Source organism: Mytilus galloprovincialis, chromosome 11, assembly GCF_965363235.1.
Source record: "Mytilus galloprovincialis chromosome 11, xbMytGall1.hap1.1, whole genome shotgun sequence".
Classification (NCBI taxonomy): Eukaryota; Metazoa; Mollusca; class Bivalvia; order Mytilida; family Mytilidae; genus Mytilus; species Mytilus galloprovincialis.
The window spans coordinates 12,082,731-12,108,662 of NC_134848.1; the positions used below are offsets into that span (position 1 = coordinate 12,082,731).

The 25,932-nt window shown below is 31.3% G+C and overlaps 1 protein-coding gene across 1 annotated transcript in view; it reads right to left on the reverse strand.

Annotated features, from left to right (window-relative positions):
• The window catches only part of LOC143051653 (transcription factor 4-like), a 90,710-nt gene that overhangs the window by 49,226 nt on the left and 15,552 nt on the right, over positions 1-25,932 (reverse strand). The window contains 4 exon segments of the mRNA XM_076224550.1: positions 977-1,028; positions 7,444-7,496; positions 9,057-9,114; positions 9,619-9,725. Of these exon segments, the coding sequence (XP_076080665.1) occupies positions 977-1,028; positions 7,444-7,496; positions 9,057-9,114; positions 9,619-9,725 (270 nt within the window).

The window sequence follows — 25,932 nt, forward strand, 5'->3', positions numbered from 1 at the left end:
GAGGGAAAGATACTATACTTTTCAGTCTAATTCATAAATATTTACAAATTTACAACATCTGGTTTCACATTTTACAGAATTTCAATTAGTTTCATTTTCAATTTTATGACTGAAGTCTTACAACCTCCCAAATGTTGGCAAAGCATAAGGTAAACTTATTGTCTAATGAATGAGGTAAACTTAATTGTCCAATGAATGAGTCAAACTTATGGTCTAAAAGGATGAGGTAAATGTATGATCAATGAATGAGGTAAGCTTATTGTTTGATGAATAAGGTAATCTTTTCTAATGAATGAGGTAAACTTATTGTCTAATGAATGAGGTAAACTTAATTTCTAATGAATGGGGTAAACTTATTGTCTAATGAATGAGGTAAACTTAATTTCTAATGAATCAGGTAAACTTAATTTCTAATGAATGAGGTAAACTTATTGTCTAATGAATGAGGTAAACTTTTTGTCTTATGAATTAGGTAAACAACAAAGATATGTTAGACATTATATTTTAAACCTTATATTTGGTCAATGTATGACAGCTAGTCTCACACTGTCAAAGCAAACAAACCTAAATATAAATACCTTGATCCATATATAGTAAAATAGAAATTGTGTAAATTAAGTATACACTTTCAACCCAAACCATCTGCTGAGCAGTGTCAATGAAATTTTCTTGGAAGATTTATTTACATGTAAACGAAAAAACATTCCAATTTTGAACATTTAATTTAGATTGTGGACCAATTTACATGAGAATGTGCAAACAAATGCAGCATAAATACCTATACATAAATCTGATGAAACTAATTATGAAATTCTGTAAAATTAGTTTAAGGAATAAAAAAAAACAAAATAAACATGTAGGATTCAACCTGAAATTCCCCCCATCACCATAATGGTTAGTACCACATTTAAGTTAAAGGTTAGTCCATTTTAGGAAGTAAGGGTAGAACACATGCCTCGGAAGAATGCAGCTTTACCTCCAGGTGACAGGGTGTCAGGTGACATCGGCATACTGTTACCCATCATTCCCTGAAAATAAAAATAAATTTACGAATTAGAATTCTCTTATCTATACTTCTAAAGGAAGAGACAGATGTCATTGAGCCACAACTTCTCTGAAACCATACAAAGTCGGAAAATATTTGTGATGTGACATATAAACATGATAAATTTAGTGTTTTGTACTTCCTAAATTTGTCTTCGAAACAATCTTTTTTCAACAGAAAACTCCAATTTTTTTTTTTAGAAATTTCCAAATTTCAAGACTGCTATCATTCAGTGTCTTATACGCTTTGCGGAATGCTCAGTCAAAGCATAGTACTGCTACAGGAAAATTAAAAACTCTGTTAATACTTGCGGATTGCACCTTGATTTCGCAGGCATATTGTAGTTACATTAAACATAGAAAAATATAAAAGTTGAACTTTTTCAAATTTTATACATAAAATTGAGAATGGAAATACGGAATATGTCAAAGAGACATCAACCAAGTATAGAGTTAGTAATAATATCAAGATGGTGTCACTATCACATTCCCTATATAAAAAAAATATAAACATTTAAATATCACCTTCAAGACGCTAAAGTGATTATCCTTAGTAATTCACACCCCATCCTTTTAATTTACAAGCCATAAATACTCGCAATGCCCTAATTAAAATATCACAATATCGTGCTGAGGATTGTCCCCACTTGTTATTCAAGTGCTGAGGACTGCCCCCACTTGTTATTCAAAGTTTTGGCAAGCTAGGAGTAGGTGTTTTAACAGAATCAAATAGTGCTAATATGAAACCATTCTCTTCAACAGAAAAGTGTGATGGAAATGTTTGTAAAACCAAAACACAGAAAAGTTGAATGCAATATACTCTTCATTCTAGGAGTGGGGGGTATAACAACAATTTCCCTACATAGAAAATGTCCTATATGTCAAAAGCTAAAATCAGTATAAAGATAAGATGCGGTGAGTGCCAATGAGACGATTTAAAAGCACAGATCAATTAAAGAAGTAAACAACTTTATGTCACCCTACGACCTTCATCAATGAGCAAAACCCATACAGCATTGTAAACTATTACAGGCCAAACAACTTTATGTCACCCTACGACCTTCATCAATGAGCAAAAGCCATTCAGCATTGTAAACTATTACAGGCCAAAACGACTTTAAGTCACCCTACGACCTTCATCAATGAGCAAAACCCATACAGCATTGTAAACTATTACAGGCCAAAACGACTTTACGTCACCCTACGACCTTCATCAATGAGCAAAACCCATACAGCATTGTAAACTATAACAGGCCAAATGACTTTACGTCACCCTACGACCTTCATCAATGAGCAAAACCCATACAACATTGTAAACTATAACAGGCCAAAACGACTTTACGTTACCCTACGACCTTCATCAATGAGCAAAACCCATACAGCATTGTAAACTATTACAGGCCAAAACGACTTTACGTCACCCTACGACCTTCATCAATGAGCAAAACCCATACAGCATTGTAAACTATAACAGGCCAAAATGATAAATTTAAAACAAATCTAACTAGAAAACTAAATTTAAGTACAATACAATAAACGAAAAACAAATATGATATGCAACAACAAATGACTTCTGAATTTCAGACTCCTAACTTAGGACATGCACATACAGAATTTTAACGTACTGAATAATTCTGCAAGCATCAAAATCACACCGCTGGTTATCGATATAAAAACACAAAAAATATTCATAACAAATATTCTGTAAGTTTTACATAAATAAAATGTCCATGATTTATAGTATTCCAGGTGCATTCAATGTGCCAAAGTATTTACACAATGCCAGGTGTCTTCTGTTCAACTTTCTTTCCATTAAAATTCAACCCTTGTAATGGGTAACATGCCAGCTGATTTAAAATGAAGAAAAAGACCTTTTTACACTTAACTCAAAATTTCCTCCCTTTGACTTTTTTTTTTACAAGAGTTGTCTTTCTTAGTAGGTGATTTTAGGATTTAAGAATTCTGTTTATAAAATAAATGGATTTTTTAAAGATTTTTCTCAATAAAAAACAAACATTGGGGGAGGGTAATTTATATATATTGGTCCTTCATACAAACAAGTTGAAGACCGTACCTGGACTTATAATGATTTACTTTTACAAATTGTGACTTGAATGGAGAGTTTGTCTCATTGGCACTCATACCACATCTTCTTTTATCACTTTTTTTTTTATATATAGTACAAATTGCCAAGAAAAAAGTAAACTCACAAAAATATTGAACTCCCAGCAAAATTCAAAACAGAAAATCCGTAATTAAAGATCTTGAGGTCAAAATAAGTTAAACCCATTACTTTACATATTTTTTTTATAACAAAAGCAACTTCTTACTAAGATAAACTATAATGAAGTGCATCTAGCTACCAGGGGTTGATTTCAACACCTGAGCAGGAGTTACATTGGTACAGAGTTGTTTATCTTTTTATTACATAAACATGTAAAATCACTTCAAAGAATGCAAACATTTTTTACCTCCTATCACAAAATTAGCCAATATCAGGAATACAAAATCACTGATCAATCGACAAACCAAACAACTGGTCTAAAATAGGATCACAACGACCTAAAATCTTTAATTATTAAAAAGAAGATGTGGTATGATTGCCAATGAGACAACTCTTCACAAGAGACCAAATTAACAACTACATGTTACTGTAGGTCCTTCAACAATGAGCAAAGCCCCTACCACATCGTCAGTTCATATTTAATTTCTTACTTTCTTACTGTTGTGAACTACCTACTTTTTGGGGAGGAGCAGGGCTGTAATATATGAGGGTAAAAAAAGAATATTAAACTTCATATCAGTTGGGGGATTTCGATGATATGTTCCAGGGGTTGGTTGACCCCTCTCCCTCTAATTTCTTTCTGAAAAGTGTGAAAATCTCATGGTATTCCAGGCGTTGAAACTACTTTTTCAAAATAGCTAAATAAATCTGCGCCTACTTTCTAATCTATTTATTTACACAATTGTAAAAGACGCAGGTGAAAACACATGTACACACAAACTGCAAATTAAGAATTTAGCACAATTTCAAAAGTGTTACGCCTCATGCTGGTTTAGTTCAGTCAATGACTTAGATAAGAATAACAACATTACCTATATTTGTACACGTATACTATTTTCATCAAATCAATTTTTCATTAAAAATATTTCTTTTCATGATATTAAGAAACTTTCGAAAATCTTCGTTTTTTTCTTTCGTCATAAACCACCTTCCGTAAAATATTCCTTTAGAAGAATCTCGGTTATAAATTACATATTTATATTCATTACGCATTTTTTACAAAGCTCAGAATACAAACAAAAGACAGCATAGCTTTGCTAATCAATCCAGACTTTCTCTACGACACCTGCGTCCCTAGCTTAAGGCTGATCATTGCCGGGGACCATCTCAAAAGTCTAAATTTTGTCAGACGGGAATGTTACAGAAATTCCTATCATACTACATGTACTTAAATAGTACAGATTTATACCTTATAATCACGTGACTTTAGAAACATTTCTTTTTATTCATGACAAATGTAATGTTCGGGATTAAAAGTGCATAAGTTAACTTTTAATTTACAATTTTTCTTAATGTATGTATTTTTTTTAACAGTTCAATTTGATGATATATAAAGGAATTTGCGCACTTAGGCCAAACTATGACATGACAATTAAAATAACACTCAGTGGCAGATCCAGAGGGGGAGGGATGGGTTCTGGAGGTTGGAACCCCTTTTGGATGTTCAATACATTTGAATGGGGCCATAATTGGAACCCCCCTTTTAAAAATGGTTGGATTCGCCCCGAACACAAGTTCAGATCAAAGTCAATCCATAACTATATATCATTTCTATAGAATCAGATACTTCTAAATACGTCAAGGAAAATTCAAAACAAACAGTTCCTTACCAAATGGTGAAATCAAAAGCTAAAAAAAAATCAACGAAAGGAAGGCTCTGATTGCAACAATGAAATTTTAACATCTTCTACAACAAATCCATTCTGAGACGGCCCCTGTAGTTAAAATGACAGGAAAAGCTATGATAGTTTATTGACAATAATAACATGAGGACTCCAATGTTCTGCACCTGAGACCAGTACGACGTGAGACTAATTAGAAAACAATATCACGATACATCTAAAATTAGTCAATGTGCTACTGGGACTCAGTCGCCTAAACACATCTCGGAAAGTATAAAAATGTTAGAGATATCTTTCAATCGAAAATGTGCTAAAGGATCAACATTGCCAAAAAGAAAGTATTTAAAAACAGTTGAAATATAATGAAACAGATCTGGATAAATGAAAAACAAACATTTCTAATTTTAGTAAGAATCATATTGTGATTTCAGAAAATGCTCAAATGAAATAATTTATCATACTTCAGAGTTATTTTTGGAAAACCTGTTCCGTCACAAATATTTCTGAATAAACAGTTTGATAGAAACTCTTTTAACAACAAAAATACCAATTTGTAAATTTGCGAGTCAAAGTGTCTTGGCTTTTCTATATCAACCTCCATCAGGAACTCTTAAATTCAAATATTTGAAATCCAAGGGAGTAATAACATGAGGACTCCAATGTTCTGCACCTGAGACTAATTAGAAAACAATATCACGACACTTTTATAATAAGCCAATGTGCTACAGGGACTCAGTCGCCTAAACACATCTCGGAAAGTGTAAAAATATTACATAGAGATATGTTTAAATCGGAAATGTGCTAAAGGGATAACTTTGCCAAAATGAAATATTTCAAAATGGTTGAAATATAATAGAATATATTTATTTGACTGAAAACTAAAATTTCTAACTTTAGTAAAATCACATCGTGATTTCTAAAAATGCTCAAATGAAATAATTTTACCATTCTTCAGAGTTATTTTTGTAAAACCTATTCAGTCACATAAATTTCTGAATTTACAGTTTAATAGAAACATTTGTAACTGAAATAACAGTTTGAATATTTGAAAATTTGGCGAGTCTGAGATACTTGGCTTTTCTTGATTAACCTTTATCAAAGATTCTAAAATCCCAAAATTTTAAATCTAAGTGTAAGTATACCTAGACTACACCACTTCTTTCCAAAAAAGTTGACTCTTTTCTAAAACCTGATAAAAGCACAATAAATTCCTATATAAATACATGTAGGCTGTTGAGTGTTATCGGAACACAAACAAACCAACTAACAAATTTCAAAAAAGTTAACTCTTTTCTAAAACCTGATAAAAGCACAATAAATTCCTATATAAATACATGTTGGCAGTGACATCGGAACACAAACAAAACAAAAAAAAAACAAATTTCAAAGATTTTTCAACAAAACAGGCTCGTCTTTAAAAGAATTCTTACCATGCTGTAATAATTTCTCAACATTTCTTCCTCTAACAAATATCGTCGTTTCTTGGCGTAATACATGTCGCACGGGAGACGTGAAACAATACAGTGAGACAAAACTTAACAGTAGAAAACATATGTCGTATAACAACCTGTTACTGTAGAAACTTAACTTTGATAATTTATAGATATATATGTTAATTAATTTCAGCAAAACTTTCGATCACTGTTTTAGTAAACAGTTTCCTGCTGTGATTTCCGTCAGAATCTTTTCAGCAGATGTCAAAAGTTGAAATCACCAAAAGGCCTTTGACAACAATATAGGGGAAAAAGTCCACAAGTATGTTTTCTTCAATATCAGGTTCTATAATTACACTACAGAAATGACCAAACAAGTGGTCATAGGGTCCATTCAAGAAATGACCAAACTCTGTTGTCACTATTTAAATAGTTGAGAACACTCATAGACCTTTGACAAAAACTATATGGTATATAGTCCACTGCCATGAATACTTTTAGGGTCTATTCTAGAAATTACAAAACTGGCCATGGGTAGTCCATATATTAATATTTGAGCTCTAATCAATAGTTAAAATAGGCCTTTCACATCAATATATGATAGAAAGTCTACTAGCATGTTTTGTTTTTCTTTTGGAGGGGGTCTATAGTAAAAATTACCAAACTGGGTGGTCAGTAGTAACTTTGAACTAATTTTTACTTGGATACCAACTTTCTTGATTCGAGAAAAATATTATTTTCCAGAACACTGCAGATTCATTTATTTTCATGGGTACCAATTTTTATGGATGAAGGCAAACTTGCATGTTCGTGGATATTTAATTTCCTGCTTTTGATAATCTCTGCATACAAAGCCTATAGAAAATGTTTATTTCGTTGTTCAATTGAATTCGTGGTTCAACTGTAATCATGAAACCCACAACAAATTGGTAACCAACCAATAATAATGAATCCACAGTACCTCTTCACATTTACAAGGTTAAGAAATAGTACTTCCTTTAACACAAACAGTACCCAGAATGCAAAGGAATAAACTTCCTGTGGAAAGGCAGAGTCTTACCTGTTGTTGCTGTGAATTCATGCCTGGTCCATACTGTTGTCTGTGGTCTTTAGCTGAAACATACATAAGACACTGATAAAAACATACAAATGATTCTGATGATAAAAATGGCAGTTACCATATAAGCATCTCTGTGTCTTTTGAGAAGTGGTCTTTAACTGAAACATATATACACAGACACTGATAAAAAACAAACAAAATATACTGATTATAGAAATAGCAGTCACCATATAAGTATCTCTGTGTCATTTGAAAAGGTCAGAAAGGCTTGGCAGATGTTGGTTATATACTATACTTACTATTTACAAATATCAAGAGAAAAAAAACACAGAAAATTTAGCAATATAAGCTATAGGTTAAAACGACTTCTGTCTGGTTAAATTTGACCAACCTATTTTTTTTTCACAATTAAACCTTTTAAGGTTAATTAAGACCAACAGCTTTAGTTGTAAATTTTCATTAAAACTACACATGTTTTCAAAAGGTTGTCAATTTACTTCAAATATTAATCTATGGAGGGTCCTTATAACAAATTTTCTATGTGTCATAAGACCAGTTAAAATCTATATGGTCAAATGGCACATTCAAAGTTTATGTAAAATGTTATATAATTATCAATATAGAAAGTGATCGATTTAAGGTAACATCTAATACATTATCTGTTTTTTTTTTTTTGTTGTGTCATATGGTTGCTTTCTCGTTAAAATGTTATATCTCTCTGCAGGAGACTAAGTGGCTTTATCGGACCACAGATGAATTATCACGTTGTGATTGGTTAAATGCCGTCACGTGGTGACCCCCTATGAGACCGTATGGGGTTAGTAAGTTTCATATGGGGTTCATGACGCGTTAATGGCGACGTCATCTATTAATGTTGTTGTGTTTCATTGTTTATTTTTCAACAAAACGCCGCAGAAAAAGACCAGCGTCCGATAAATTCGTTATACGGTTAACTACTGACCCCCTACGGATCCATAGAGGGTGAATAAAATTCATAGGATTTTACTAACCCTCTATGGATCCGTATGGGGTCAGTAGCGAACCATATAACTTATAGTGTGATCTAAGTAACGCATCTACACTGACCACCAGTGGATCAACTTGAGGTTGTGACTTTGAGTCTGACTCATGCTGAGATGCGTATGACTCCAATCTTAATTGACAAGGGATAAATAATTCCCATGCTGACCCGAATAATTCAGTCGTTATATTCCGCTTACTACATTAACGCCTGAATGCATAGACAATGAAAAATCTTCAATCAACCATTCGGAATTAGCTCGGGATTTACCTATCTCGATAAAATTGAGCTAATTGCTGATTGGTCATCTCTTCTACAGGGCACCAATCAAAATCTAGGATTCGTGAAGATTTTTATCGTTAGGAATTCAGGCCCTCGCAAGTAGGAGAGATCGATTACGGGGAGGGACTGAATTATTCGGGTTATTCCCATGCTGAAACTTGTTATTCACTCTGGATATGCCAGCATCAAACACCAATGTTAATAAATCACAATGAAATTTCTAGGCAACTAAACGTGGCATTGAACATCAACAATCTAGCATATTTCCCCTCATTCAAAAATAAACATAAGTTGACAAAATCATACATACTCATAAAAGGATGCATATTATCATTTTGGCCGTCATAATTTTGTCCATCATAAGGAATCTGCAAAGAAAGAAAAAACGCATTGAAATAAAAATGCCATGAGTCAAATGCTTATGTCTATAGAATATTATGTAAATGTATAATAATGTAAAACTTTTAACAACCATATTTTACTTAAAATTCTCAACCAATTTTTTTTCTTTGCTTGTTGCTAATAAATTTTAGGTGAAAGTGATAATATTTTCACTTATCAACTATAATACTTATTTCAATTTGGTCTATATGGACTATCAGTTTGATAGCCTTTGTAAGTCTTGTATGAGTTTTAATTTTAGTTTCTTTAATATATTTCAGTTTAGTATGATGTCCATTATCACTGAACTAGTATACATTTTTTGTATTGAGGCCAGCTGAAACAGGCCTTCGGGTGCAGGATTTTCTTGCTGCATTGAAGACCGATTGGTGGCCTTTGGCTGTTGTCTGCTCTATGGTCGGGTTGTTGTCTCTATGACACATTCCCCATTTCCATTCTCAATTTAATTTTTAAGAAGAACATACACTAACCTGATGATTATTGTAATGTCCTGGAGGGGGATGTCCAGGAGGGGCATGTCCGGGAGGGGCGTGTCCTGGAGGGGGGTTTCCTTGCTGCCAATTTCCATCATCCATACCTGAAAAAATAAACACAAAATTCATCAAACTGCCAATTTCAAAGTTTGAATACACATTGATAATGTCATAATTTTTACAAGTATATCTTAAAGCTACAATGCAGTTAATGGAGATTTGATCACTTTTGCTGACAGTTAGTGATTTTAGTGGTGGGTATGTGTATGGAGGGGAAAAATCTACTAAATATCTCTTTTTCCAAGCCCATCGCTGCCCAAAAAGACAACATGGTATTTATTTTCTTTCATTTTTATGCTTGCACCATAATTGTGCATAAGTCTGATGATGGGAAAGAAAATGAATGGTAAAGGATCAAGTGGATATGTACATGTGGTGCCATCAAAATCTGTCTGAACTGTAAGATATGCTCTTGGAAAAAGTTACCTGAATTTATTCTGTTAAAACTAAAAGCTATCAAAGTATCTGATTCCTATTTCAGTTTCACTTTCAAAATTCCCAATTAGAACTTACTTTATTTACTATATATTTCTAAGATATTTTACTTAAACTCTACAGCTACCTAATGTATTACATAATCTCTGTAACAAATAGGACTAACTCATTACAAAAGATCTAACAGATTGAGAATTCAAATCCAAATTTTACAAAAATATTAAGAACTCTACTTTTTTTAATTATAAAATTGTACTCTACAAATAACTATCATTGTTTTACAAGAACTCTGACCCCTGCCAAGAAAAATATTCAAAGACTAGCAACCTCTTCTGTCATATTACCAAATGTGTAAATTTAGTCACTTTAAATCAATTTTTCTACACTGGTATTAACGACTGGTGTATAAATAGAGAACCATAATTTCCTCCTAAGCTAGATAAAACAATTGGACGACTTTAGAAGGTGTTCCCGAACAAATTACAGACAAATTGATAAACATACACAAGTCATTACAAAAGTAATCCGCGGCGCTGCGACATATAATCGAAAAATCCAATCATATTTCCTGTAACGGTTGCCCCATCAGGACTGACGACAGCCTTTCCATTCAAATCAAACCGCGATCGGAATTAAACGAGCTGAAGATGTGAATTCCCAACGATTTCACTTGTGACAATTCTATTAGACTTTCCTCTATAATTGGCCGTAGGGAGAGTTTAGTAAACAACATTCTACAATTCTTCCGTATTGATCAGACCATTAGACAATGGATTAAAGATAGCTTCTGTTGTCTTTAAGGTTAAATACTTAACACACAACGTTAAACAATTGACTAACGTTTCATTACATGCTTAATCAGCAATAATTAATTTTTTGATCTTAAAATTATTGGGATTTTTTTTTCTGAAATTGTTTGAATTTTTTTTGTTAAATTGTTTGAATTTTTTGTCTTTAAGGTTAAATACTTAACACACAATGTTAAACAATTGACTAACGTTTCATTACATGCTTAATCAGCAATAATTAATTTTTTGATCTTAAAATTATTGGGAATTTTTTTTCTTTCTGAAATTGTTTGATTTTTTTTTTGTTAAATTGTTTGAATTTTTTGTCTTTTATACTTAACACACAATGTTAAACAATTGACTGAAATTTCATTACATGCTTAATCAGCAATAATTAATTTTTTGATCTTAAAATTATTGGGATTTTTTTTTCTGAAATTGTTTGAATTTTTTTTGTTAAATTGTTTGAATTTTTTGTCTTTAAGGTTAAATACTTAACACACAATGTTAAACAATTGACTAATGTTTCATTACATGCTTAATCAGCAATAATTAATTTTTTGATCTTAAAATTATTGGGATTTTTTTTTTCTGAAATTGTTTGAATTTTTTTTGTAAAATTGTTTGAATTTTTTGTCTTAAAGGTTAAATACTTAACACACAATGTTAAACAATTGACTAACGTTTCATTACATGCTTAATCAGCAATAATTAAGTTTTTGATCTTAAAATTATTGGGATTTCTTTTTTTCTAAAATTGTTTGAATTTTTTGTCTTTAAGGTTAAATACTTAACACACAATGTTAAACAATTGACTAACGTTTCATTACATGCTTAATCAGCAATAATTAATTTTTTGATCTTAAAATTATTGGGAATTTTTTTTCTTTCTGAAATTGTTTGATTTTTTTTTTGTTAAATTGTTTGAATTTTTTGTCTTTTATACTTAACACACAATGTTAAACAATTGACTGAAATTTCATTACATGCTTAATCAGCAATAATTAATTTTTTGATCTTAAAATTATTGGGATTTTTTTTTCTGAAATTGTTTGAATTTTTTTTGTTAAATTGTTTGAATTTTTTGTCTTTAAGGTTAAATACTTAACACACAATGTTAAACAATTGACTAATGTTTCATTACATGCTTAATCAGCAATAATTAATTTTTTGATCTTAAAATTATTGGGATTTTTTTTTTCTGAAATTGTTTAAATTTTTTTTGTAAAATTGTTTGAATTTTTTGTCTTTAAGGTTAAATACTTAACACACAACGTTAAACAATTGACTAACATTTCATTTCATGCTTAATCAACTTAAATTAATTTTTATCTTAAAATTGTTTGAAATTCTTTTTCTTAAATTGTGTGAATTGTTGCATTTAGAAACAATTAATCGACTCCTATTTCATTAATTTTATTACATGCTTAAACAGCATTAATAGTTTTTGTCTTAAATTTGTAAATTTCGTTGTCTTTAAAGTTAAACACAATTATAATTGAAAAAAAATTTACTCACGTTTCATTACAGGCTGAAACATCATTAATAAATTGTCTTCTTCAAAATGTGATTTTTTTCTTCAAAAATTTGTCTATAAGGTTAACATAACATTTATCATTTACCACACCATGATAAACAATAAACTCACGTTTCATCACATGCTTAAACATTATCAACTAATTTTTTGACTTACTTTAGTGAATTGTTTGTTTTAAATTGTGTTTAAAACTCATAATTAACACACCTCCTTGAACAATTGACTCCGTTTCATTGCAAGCTTATATTAAAATCATTAAAAAAAAATCATCTAAAAACTGTGACATTTTTTTTCTTCTAAAAATTGTTGTATTCAAAGTTAATTAAACACTTAACAAAGCCATGTTAAACAATTGACTCAAATTTATTACATGCTTTGGAGTTTAGTATGACATCCATTTTCACTAGTACACAATTTTATTTAGGGGCCAGCTGAGGACCACCAGAGTCCAGGTGTGGAATTTTAACACTGCATTGAAGACCCATTAGTGGCCTTCAGCTGTTATATGCTTTTTGGTCAGATTGTTGTCTCACCATTTCTATTCTCAATTTTATTATATCTTAACCTGATTTATAAAAAAAAATCCTCAAATTGTTTGATTTTCTTGTTTTTTAAATTATTGTTTTTTTAGTTAAACACTAAACATGTGATTATAAATTGCTTCACTTTTCATTTAATGCTTAAACACCCTTTAAAAAAATCTTGAAATTATTGTTTTATAGGTTAAACACTTAGCCCCCATGTTAAACAATTGACTCTTTTTTTCTAAACATATTAGAACATCTATTAATTATTATTTTTTTTTAGATGTTGTCTTTAAGGTTAAACATTTAACACAAGAAAGATGTTAAACAATTGACTCACGTTTCAACACAAACGTTCTCAACCAATGTTAATTTTAATTTAGTTTTTTTTAACTTTTGTGAATTTTTTGCTATAAATTGTTAAGATTTTTTTTAATTGTATGAGCCTTCTTGCTGTGCATAGTAAAAAATGTCTGAAGTAATCTAAAATTTAGAAAATTTGTAAAAAAGCCTTCTCTGATTTTGTCAGATTAATGCACATTCAAAATTTTAAAGGCTGAAATTTCATTGGCTAGACACTGTTGTCACATCTTTGTGAGCAAAGCTTGACATTTTGATCACAGTTTTTTTTTTAGTCATTCTTATCTCATAGATATATACCACAAGTCTATGTACAAACCCCTGTACAAAAGGCAAAAATGGATCAGAAATGGCATTTGTTAGAAGCAGCTTTTATTTAATTTATTTGATTAATTAACAAAATCTTTTTGTAATATCTATATATATATCTTATTATATCCATATGACTTAATTGATTTATCAAGTATTACTTTATTTTTAAAATGTGTATCGAATACTGTAGTATGTAATTTCACATGTTTCATCATCAAAAATAAAATAATTACAAAAAAAAAGTCTATGTTTAATCCAGTGTGATTAACTTGCTCGAAATAAGCCATTGTTATTCTAATTCCAAAATTTAGGTACCCTATAAACCAGAAGCCTTTTTTCCAGATCGGGCCTTACAAATAATACCTGCTATTCCACCTGGTCTGTAATAATGAGCTATAAACATTGGAATAAGCCTAGAATTCTGTTAATAACTCTTTCAGTCTCCTGCTTTTACAGAAAATTTAAAATAATGTGGTGTTTTGCTCATTGTTGAACGTTAGGTACCGGTAACCTATAGATTTAATGAGCTACTGTTGTTAACATATTTGTACTTTGTTCGATAGTTGTCTAATAATGGGCAACCTTACTAAAAATAAATCTGTCCTTTATACGTGTTATATATTTTATAAAGGAACGAAAGTTGTAAATATAACTCGCCTTCCCACATATGTTCCTGTAAAATTTATTTTTATCATAAAAATTTACACTTAGTGTTGAACTTGATGGCAAAAACTGAATTCCACAATTGTTAACCAAACTGTGAACTATTGATTTCAAATAGAAATAATACAAAAATACTTAATTCATCACCTCCATCCAAAGCTTAGAATACAAACTATATTTGGTTTAAGCCATAAACATATCTAAATTTGAAATTACTTGGTCAAAGCATTTTCACACTAATTATAGCAGAGTGCGACACAGTTCGGCAGCAACCCACCTGCACACCATACATTCCCATATCATTTACAATTTTTTCCTTAAAAAGTCAAATCGAAAATAGACAAATATCAAATTTGTGCCAAGTAGTCCTAGAAATGAAGACAGCATTAAAATATCTGGAACATAGTGAAAATTCAAGGAGTAAAACTCATATAGTTACTGTTGCCAAAAACCCAGTTATGAATTTCTATCTTCCTAACATTTACCTCAACCGTGAAGGATTAATTGAAGGACGATGGGTACAGAACACACAGCGGCTAGTATTACAATCCTAACAATCCTACATGGGAAGATGTTTTAATGCAGTCCAAAAAATAAGCAGATGCCCAGTATGTTACATGTGTTAGGCTTATACATTTGGAACTTCAACTGGCTCAAGTATTCACCTCCATACGAAAGAAAGACAATAAAGAAAATTTATCTAATTTTGTTGGACGTTAAGGGGCAAATATATCATTCATATTCTTAATGAAAAATAATGGTAGTTTCAGTTTGGAAGAAATCTAACCTTTCCAATGACATTAACAACATCATGATAATTATTTGTCGTTAATTTCTTGTTATCACACCTTTCCTTGAAATTTGATCGTTCAGCGGAAATATTTCATATTCATGTTTGATAAAAAAAATAAAGAAAGTCTGGAACCGTAGAAATTTAACCTTTATATTGACATTAAACACATTGCAATAAACATTTGTCTCAATTTCTTGTTTTCACACCTTTTCCCCTGACATTAAACATATAATTTCAATATATATACATGTATATATTTCATACATGTATATTTCATTATTTGTTTCATAAAACAAGAGTGCACACGCTGAAATGTCTCGCCTTCTATACTAATCACTGATATTATGTTGATAGTCCTTAGTATAAAGCTAAGCTTTATAACAACTGTCACATAAACTTAACATTAACCAAGATAACTAAACATAGACCAATGAACCTTGAAAATGAGGTCAAGGTCAGATGAACCATGCCAGGCAGACATGTACAGCTAACAATGCTTCTATACAACATATATAGTTGACTTATTACTTATATAGTTTAAGAAAAATAGACCAAAACACAAAAACTTAACACTGTGCAATGAACCGTGAAAATGAGGTCACGATCAAATAAAACCTGTGCGACTGACATAAAGATCATAAAATATTTCCATACACCAAATATAGTTGACCTATGGCATATAGTATTAGATAAAAACTTTGACCACTGAACCATGAAAATGAGGTCAAGGTCACATGACATCTGCCCGTTAGACATGTATACCTTACAATAGTTCCATACAACAAATATAGTAGACCTATTGCATATAGTATGAGAAAAACAGACCAAAACACAAAAATTTAACTATAACCACTGAACCATGAAAATGAGGTCAAGGTCAGATGACACCTGCCAGTTGGACATGTACACCTTACAGTCCTTCCATACACTGAATATACTAGCCCTATTGCTTATAGTATCTGAGATATGGACTTGACCACCAAAACTTAACCTTGTTCACTGATCCATGAAATGAGGTCGAGGTCAAGTGAAAACTGTCTGACAGACATGAGAACCTTGCAAGGTACGCACATATCAAATATAGTTATCCTATTACTTATAATAAGAGAGAATTCAACATTACAAAAAATTTGAACTTTTTTTTCAAGTGGTCACTGAACCATGAAAATGAGGTCAAGGACATTGGACATGTGACTGACGGAAACTTCGTAACATGAGGCATCTATATACAAAGTATGAAGCATCCAGGTCTTCCACCTTCTAAAATATAAAGCTTTTAAGAAGTTAGCTAACGCCGCCGCCGCCGCCGGATCACTATCCCTATGTCGAGCTTTCTGCAACAAAAGTTGCAGGCTCGACAAAAAGTATATCAAAAATATGAAAACTCCAAATAAATTCAAAGTAGTGGAGACCATAAATACTCATAAAATATATCTCTTACTTTATAAACCAATGGAATGTATGGAAAACAACTGTTATATTCCTGACTTGGTGTAGACATTTTCAGAAGGAATGATGGGCTTTGCTCATTGTTGAAGGTACGGTGACCTGTAGTTGTTAATGTCTGTGTCATTTTGGTCTCTTGTGGACAGTTGCCTCATTGGCAATCATACCACATCTTCTTTTTTTTTTATATAAACCTGGTTTTGTAGCTAAGGAGGTAGCTAAAAGAACTATATTTGAGTGCAAACTTTCGAAACCATACCGAGAAAGATGAAAAATTGACTGCATATTGCTGGCCGTTCAGCAGCAGATATTTCATATTCATGTTTGATAAAAAAATAAATAAATAAAAGAAGTCTAAGAACAGTAGAAATCTGACCTTTATATTGACATTAAACACATCGCAATAAACATTTGTCTCAATTTCTTGTTTTCACACCTCTTTACCTGACATTTATCTTGTAAATTTCAATACCGTTCGATATTTGTGTCGTTTGGTGTCTTTCAATAAATCTTAATGTTCACAAATTGTTTATACATGTATATGAATGGGAGACAACTCTCCACCAAAAACCAAATAATGTAAAAGTTAACATGCTCATTGTTGAATGCCCTACTACGGTGACATATAGTTGTTAATGTCTGTGTCATTCTGGTCTTTTGTGGATAGTTATCTCATTGGCAATCATACCACATCTTCTTTTTTTATATCTTTAGGTCTTTCCAAGGCCTATAACTTGTTGATGTTCTTTTTTCTGTTTTCTTACTTTTTTATCACTTTTGCATGGATGTTTTCATCTTTATAATAATTAAAAATCTGTTTCTTCATTTTATACAACATTAATGTCCTGTATAATATTAATAAATAACAAGCATGTTATACAAACAAAATTAAAACAGCCACTTATTTCTTTAGTCTAAAACAAGAATGTGTTCAAAGTACATGGATGCCCCACTAGCACTATCCTTTTCCATGTTCCATGGACCGTGAAATTGGGTAATAATCTAATTTGGCATTAAAATTAGAGAGATTATACTATAGGGAACATATGTACATGTACTAAGTTTCAAGTTGATTGGACTTCAATTTCATCAAAAACTACCTTGACCAAAAACTTCAATCTGAAACTCCCACTTTCATTTTCTATGTTCAGTAGACCGTGAAATTTGGGTCAAAAATCTAATTTAGCTATAAAATTAGAAAGATCATAAGCAACAAGTGTACTAAGTTTAAAGTTCATTGGACTTCAGCTTCATCAAAAACTACCTTGACCAAAAACTTTAACCTGAACGGACGCACAGACGGACAGATGAACGAACAGAAGCACAGACCAGAAAACATAATGCCACTCTACTATCGTAGGTGGGGCATAAAAATCTAAACTTTTAATTCTATATATATATGCGTAAATTTCAACAGGTATTTCACAGGCCTTATGACCACTGACCACTATTTAAACAAGTATGTGCAACATACATTGTACATGTACATGTATTAATTCACAGGCCAGATGTCTTTTAACCATTGTCCACCCTTTAAACTATTATATGATATGTGTATACATTTCAATAACATTCAGGTGTCTTTGCACACACAATTATACATGTGTATTACTTGTATACAGCAGTCAAAAGTTAGTGTGTCAACACAAGATGACACATTTATCTATCAGGATTAGATAACCCTGACACCTTTCTATTTACCAATGGCCAATAAAGTTATACCTTTATAAGATATAAGTCCCAATACTTAATCTCATAAGTGGCTAAGGATTTTCACACCTCAGGTTTTATTTTGCATTAATAAATCTAAATTCCATCAACTCTATTCAGGCCTTTCAAACAAACTTGGGCTTTTGAAATCCTTGAAATTAGAACGGTTTATGTATTGAACTAAAGATCTTCTTTACATGTATCACTAAATTGTAAAATATGACATTTTTTAATTTTCTTTTTTAAATTTGTTATTTGATCAAACTTTTTATTTGATTTTTAAAAGCTTCTTTATATTTAATTGAATAAATTACAAAAACTAAGAATCATATATATTTCAGTAATGTACAAAATAAGAATTCACCAGACCGAAAGTGATCTATTCTTTCTGAGTAATTTCCAAAAATTTATCTTTTTACTCTTGAGTTTCAACTACGAGCACTTCCCATATTTTGATATTTTATTTAGCATGATAGATTTATTGTAGTTTTATCCAAAATTACTAAAACAATCTTCACAGATCTCTGTTAACTAACTTTCTTTCTATACCAGTGGCACTATTTCATTATATTAAGTTCTTTTTAAAGGAAGCTTTTCTTATAATTGGCTAACTCGAATAATTCAAGCCCTTTCCGTGTCCGATTTTCTCCAACACGAGGGCTTGAACTCCTTACGATCATTGGCCGCGTCATCTGCTCTTTGTGAGAGAGAGCCAATCGGCGGCGATCAGGATAATGAGTCTGCGCAACTGTCTTGTAATTGTCTTACCAAACACGCGTGTTCAATTAACACAAATCCGATAATAATTAATTAACATCAATTAACATCAGTTTACATCATTTAACATCAATTAACATCCGGAACTCCTCCTTCTTTAGCTGCCAATTTAAATCGAAATTCCTGTATTGCATAATGGTGCAAATTTTCCGGTTGACGGTCTTGATCGAGGAAGACGTTCAGGCATTAATGTAGCCTTCGTAGATCAGCGGAATATAACTACTGAATTATTCGGGTTAATAATTGGCAAGTTAACGAATACATTTGTAATGGTTATGAATATAATCTCCTCCTCCGATTTTCAGTCCCCTCAATTTCTTTCACATTAGATCAAATTTCTTTAATCAGGGTCAAATGATATAATTGACATATCTCAATTAAGCCTTTGAAATCACCTGGCAGAAGATTGTCCTATTTTATCTGGTGTAGTATTACAATCTTTTATAAAGGGGTGACGAGGTCAGATTTAAACAGACAACACAGAAGGTTTTGTCCCACTGTTCCATTTAAATCAATTTTGGGTAAATCACAACAGTCCTTTATTTGTGTCACAGTAATTACACCCAGTTCATTAGACTGTGTAATACTACAGCCAGTAACTACAATGTATTAGCTGTGCAATACTACAGCTCTTATAAATACAGCCAGTCTTATAAACTGTGAAATACTACAGTCAGCCATTCAAGTCCATTCTTCATAAATTAATTCAGTCTTACATGTTACAAATTGGATACACCATGACTTAACACTGACATGGAAGAGGATAAGATAAAATTACCTCAGATAATCAACAGATTAAACTTTGGATTTTTTTGGGGGTGGTTTTGAGTTCATCTTTGTATAATGAACATGCATAATGGGAATAGTGTGTAACCCTTTCCCATGTTTTGACTAGATTTCTAATGAAGACACTACTCAGTACGGCTCAGGTTAATTTAGTAATTGCAACCTCTCCTATTATCGTAGACAGACAGTCAACTTCAACTCCCGTTCAATAAAACTGAATTTTGTACCAGTAAATATTAAAAGACAAAGCCTGAACTCACTTTCCAAAACATGTGCAAGGAACACGTAGTTGGACACAAGAGGCACTAAAAAATTTGGCCATTTTGTACCCTGTTCCACCATAGATGGGTGCCACTGGGTGAAAATAAAAATATCCTTATTCACTAATGCACCAAATCAGGTACATTCAAAACTGGTTCTATAAGAACTGTACTCCCTCACCTCACTCTACAGATTTGTAAGCTATAACATCTGCAAACACATTTTTTTCTCTCATTGTGAATGATAATAAAACGACTTATCATTTAAAAGAAAACAATTTGTATCAAAAATGTGATTAAAAGGTTTAATCTCAAATCGTAACCACTCCCCTAATCCCTTTAAACTAAAATGTCAAATGACTAAAGGAAACATTTAAAAATCTACCGTAGGACATTCAATATCAACTTCTACAAAATGAGTGCTTTTAAACTTGGATCATTGTTTTGTTTAATACAAATATATAACCCTTTCATACATGTCATGTGTACATATTGGAGAGGACAGACAGGCAAGCTATTGAAGGCCTCAAATGAGGAAACTAACAGGTTTGCTCCATTTTACTACATGTACATGTAGCTGAAAATGACAAACTACATATTTCATCAATCACTTTCCACCAATAATTATGCCCATATAATAAATTGCATCACTCTTACACTACTGTTTTTTATTTGAGTAAAATGTCATTTAATAACTTTTGTAAAGTAAAAGAACTGTTATTTTTTGTGTTTGTAAAATTTTAAAATATAGAAATTTGATTAAGTTCAGATTGACTACAAGATAACATCAGATAGAAATGTTTACATTGGCAACAGCTGTTCCGTAAAGTGGCTGCCGATGTTGACACAGGCCGCAGATGTTTAGCAACCAACCTGTTTTAAATATCGGTCTTTTTTTGTCTTTTATATTCTTACATCAAATAATACTTTGTTTTATGCTACATTACTGTATAATTCATTTATTTATTTACAATTAAACAATTCCTTATCAAACATTATAGGATGGGTTGGAATAGTTAGGAAAAGAAAAATCATTGAGGGGGGAAAATATTGACAATTTTTTTTTAAGCTCAAAAGTGAATAAGGTGTATATTTGTCAACTCAAAATTTTTGTCCATTGAATTCTAGCCTTCTTCAAATAGACAAAAAGATAAGAAAATAACTTACGTCAGAGAATAATTTTATTGAAATAGAAAGCTGTCATATCTTTTATTTCTGCACTTTTAAATCATTTGTCTGACATGAGTAATGATTTAATTTTATTTTTGTATTTTTAAGGCCACTTTTGTGCTATTTTATGGTTGCAAATTTTTATTGATGGAGGAAGCCAGAGTGCCAAAGAGAACCACCAAACTTGGTAGGAAAACTGACAATCAGGGGCGGATCCAGCCATTTTAAAAAAGGGGGGGGGGGGGGGGGTTCCAATTACATGTCCCAATTCAAATGCATTGATCGTCCAAAAAAAGGGGGGGTTCCAACGCCCGGAACCCCCCTTCTGGATCCGCGCCTGGACAATTCTTATCAATTAAGCTTGGAGATGAGTGCACCCGCAAGAGTGGGGTTCAACTCACAACCTCAGTGTTGACTGGCTAGTGATAACAATAGTTACATAACAACCTAAACCACTCGGCCACCAAGCCTAACATGATTTATATTTATAATGCAATCCAAGTCTGACTATTGAGGCCCCTCATGGGGGGGTCCTAGTAATCACATAATCACCATTTTTTTGCCAATATAATCACATAATCATTAAATATTTGCTTATCTTTAGTAATCAAATAATCATAAACTAAAAATACAGTCCTAGGTAATCAAATAATCATGAAATATTTGGCTTAATAATCAAATAATCATTAAAAAAACGGCCAAGTAATCACATAATCAAAAACCCCATGAGGGCCCTAACTATTAGAAAAAAATTCAAAGAGTAAATAATAATCATAAGGTCCACCTTTATCCATTATCCCCAATTTTCACTGAGGGGCCTATTTCTGTCAGTCAGACTTCTGTGAAATTAAAACAATACGCCCACATTTCCACTACTTAACTTCATGTATGTATAGCTTTATGTACATGTATTAGGCCAAATAAAAATATATGTGTGGTTCCAGTAACCCTACCATCCCTACTTTTTCAGCTGTAAAATAGCCTACCCTAAAGATTTTATTGTCATTTTTCATTAAGCACTGTTAATGTCAGAATGTTGCTCCTATAGACTCAATGTAAAAAAAAAAAACATAAAATAAAAAAAAAAATCCCTACCTACCTACCCTAACTTTTTTTCAGATGTAACTCAGGAGCCACACATACTTTTTTATTTGGCCTTATGCAAGTAGTCATATTAGTAGTCCACCTAAGGTCCAGACCCCCATAATTTGCAGAGGACTAATACAACTTAGGCATTTAGTAAAAGAAATAATATTGAGGACCAGTAGATTTTCTTTCACAAGGACCACCATGCACTTGTTCGGGAAATGATTTTGAGAACTCTGTTCCTAGTTGAACAAAAATCTATTATATTACGTGTACATGTATATATTTATATATCATGAATCACTAAACCAAATAAATCAATTATTAACTTGATCGCATCATTTAACGATCCATCACTAAATATGAATTATTTGAAATAAATTTCTCGTTATTCATCCGAGGTAACAAAAATATATGACATCTGAAATTTCTAATACACAAATAACAACTTGTGTATGGTAATTTAAAATACATTTGTACTAGCCTAGGTTTGTCAAAATCAAAATTACAAATTTAAATTGAACTTGTTCAATTATAATTAAGTCAAGTTTTGAAATGATCGTAGTAAAATTTAAACCAATATTCCAATCGCTCACAGTAGATTAAAGAAATATAAAAGGCGAGGAAATGCTTGTGGTTATGTTATTTTACACCTTTCTGTCTTAATCATATATTAAGGGCAATCAGTTAACTTGTACAAATCCTCCAAAAAACTAAAAATAGTTTGGATATCTACGGACTCAATTCATATACATATATTTGTATATATAATATATACAGGTACTTTAAATTGAGTTACAAGTAGCAGTTTTTGTACCTTTTTGTACTCAAATTGAAGAGAACTTGCAAGGTTCCAACCAATCCCCCCCTTCACAAAAATACCTAAAAATAGTATTCTGCTGAAAAAAATAACTAATGAGGGTCTAGATTTCATATTTAGGGGGAGGGGGAAAGGGGGGAGTATTCCATTGCTCACTGTAAATTGATGAACCACAAAAGATGAGGAAAAGCTTGTGGTTACAATTTTGACATTATTTTACACCTTTTTGTCTTAATCATGTAAGGCAAACCTCAAGTTCAAATCCCGGTAAGTTGTACATGTATGTATTACATCCAAAGGTATTTAATTCAGGTTTAGATAATTCTCAATAGGATCTTTGAATCTATGGACTGTTGGACTTAAAAAAGGTCAAATCAAGTAAAACACATGACTTAAAATACATTTGTAGGTCAAATCAAGTAAAACACATGACTTTAAAATAGGTCAAATCAAGTAAAACACATATGTACATATCAGGCAAACCTGAAGTACAAATCCTTCGTATAGGTATATATATACATGTTTGTACATACATGTACTTAACATTTAGATACTCCAAAGTAAAAGTTTTTGTACCTACATTGTTTAGGTCTGTTGAAAATTGTTAAAATCTGGTAAAATTCAAGACCTTGCATGGGTGCAATTATTCTTTGTTACAAAAAAAAATCTTTAAAATATTATAAATGGTACATGTATTTGGAAATACAGAGATTTTTTTTTTGAGGATCTGGATTGGGTGGGGGGGAGGGGGTATCTTCATTTCAGTATTCTACTCTCATCTTAATTTTTTTTGTTTTGGTATTCTTTTCCATTCTTTTATACTGTTCTTTATTATTTTTTGTTACATTTTGTTTCTATATTCTGTATCTTTTTGACCCTTTATTCTACATTTTTTGCAAATTATTTTTTCAACTCTACAATATCTTCAGTAAAATGGTCAGCCTCACCCAAACAAAAATAAACAAATATTAAATAACATTTTTCATAATATCACTATCAGACTTCATTTTAATAGCTGTATGAGATGTTTTAATTACAATAAGATGATAAATATACCCCATTTTTTTTTTACTTCCATGCAAATTCTACTTAAAATGATATGTAATACTTATACATTTTAGCCTTTTGAAATAGTGCACCTGGCCTCCCCACACGATAATTTAACGGGCGTTGATTTCTTTAATATTGAAATGAACATTATAGTAAAATTTACGACAATAATCTGAAATCTAAATAAGGCCAGTTTTTTACTATATACATGTATAATAAGACTCTTAAGAACTCGGTGACAGTGCAAAATTTTAATCTATGAACATTTTAATAAGGAATTTCAAATTTATTTTTATATCAAAACAACTTTGATTTCTTTTTGATGTTTTTTTGTATAAATGAAATATTAGAAACAAACCACAGACTTAATTCATCAATAATTCATCTTTAGAAAGACTTTCAAATTAGGAATTATGGAGAGAAAAAAACTGTCTAGGTCATATTTAAAATTTAAAATTCAGAAATATAATTTATATAGATATTTAAAAATGAATACTTTTGATAGACATTTCTGGATGTTTTCTATTTTACCCCTTATGTATGGCACATAATTTCTTTGATTTGAAAGCTATTCAGGGTGTTCGAAAAAGGACACATTTGCCTTAATTTCTTTCAATAAAGAAAGTTATAAAAAAATTCAATAAAATCTTTGCTAATTATGGCTTCACTACCACGTTTTTCTCTTAAAATCAAGCAGTTGCTTAAAATTTAATAAGTGACCCAGGTTACAGGGAAGAATGTTCAGTTTTTATCTTCTTTTTTTTTAACATTATCCCACACACTATAGGTCCAGTCTTAATTCTTATTCTCTCAAGTAAGGATTTTACCCTTTTCCATCTTTGCTGAAGAAACTTATTACACAAAATAATCAATTACATTATTTACAGCGATTTCTCGAGGAGGCTTTAAGAAATCGGCTGATCAGTTACTTCTCAATTTCAGAAGAAATTCAATTTCTCTTTACCATAAACTATTATCCGGAGCTTAAGAGGTGATAATGTTAACAAAAGCACCAGCCATAACATGATCGCTCGAGGGCTAATAAATTTGTACAACTTCAGGTAAAATTTATCACACAGGTAGTATACTTGTGGCTCGTCTAACACCTGTTCAACTTTTTATTCACGACAAAAACTTATATGGGGCTCAAAACAGGAAAAGAAATTATTAGAACGACACACTGAATGAGAACTTATCTTTTTTAGAACTTTCTGAGACTGGTATATTTTGAATTTTAAACTAAGTGGTCTTTTAGCCCCACAAGAAAGGCTATAAATCAAATTTTGAGCTAATACATAAAGAAAGATTATAACCCCTCAACCAGTAAAATGCAGTGTTAATGTTATAAAGGTGGCCTCTGTTTAGAGGTTTAATTTCAAAGGAAAAATACAAACACAGCTCTTCTAGTGTCTGGGACTATGATGTAAGAAGTTATCTAAGTCATCAGAGTTCTTGAATTCATGTTTAGCCTGGTGGTCATGCAGACCACCAAGACTAAAGATTTGGTGGTCCACATGTACAGTATTTGTTGAAAATTTTTGTTTTCAATTATTTTTCATGCATGTAGATAAAAGATAAGATTAGACTAATTTATAAATAATTACATGTATATATTTCAGTATCAACAATATATATGTATTGTAATCAGATGTGATATTAAACCAGAGAGCCAAAAAAAAAAAACCCAATATATAAAACCAACACAAACTTTTACTTGGATATCAGGACAACCAC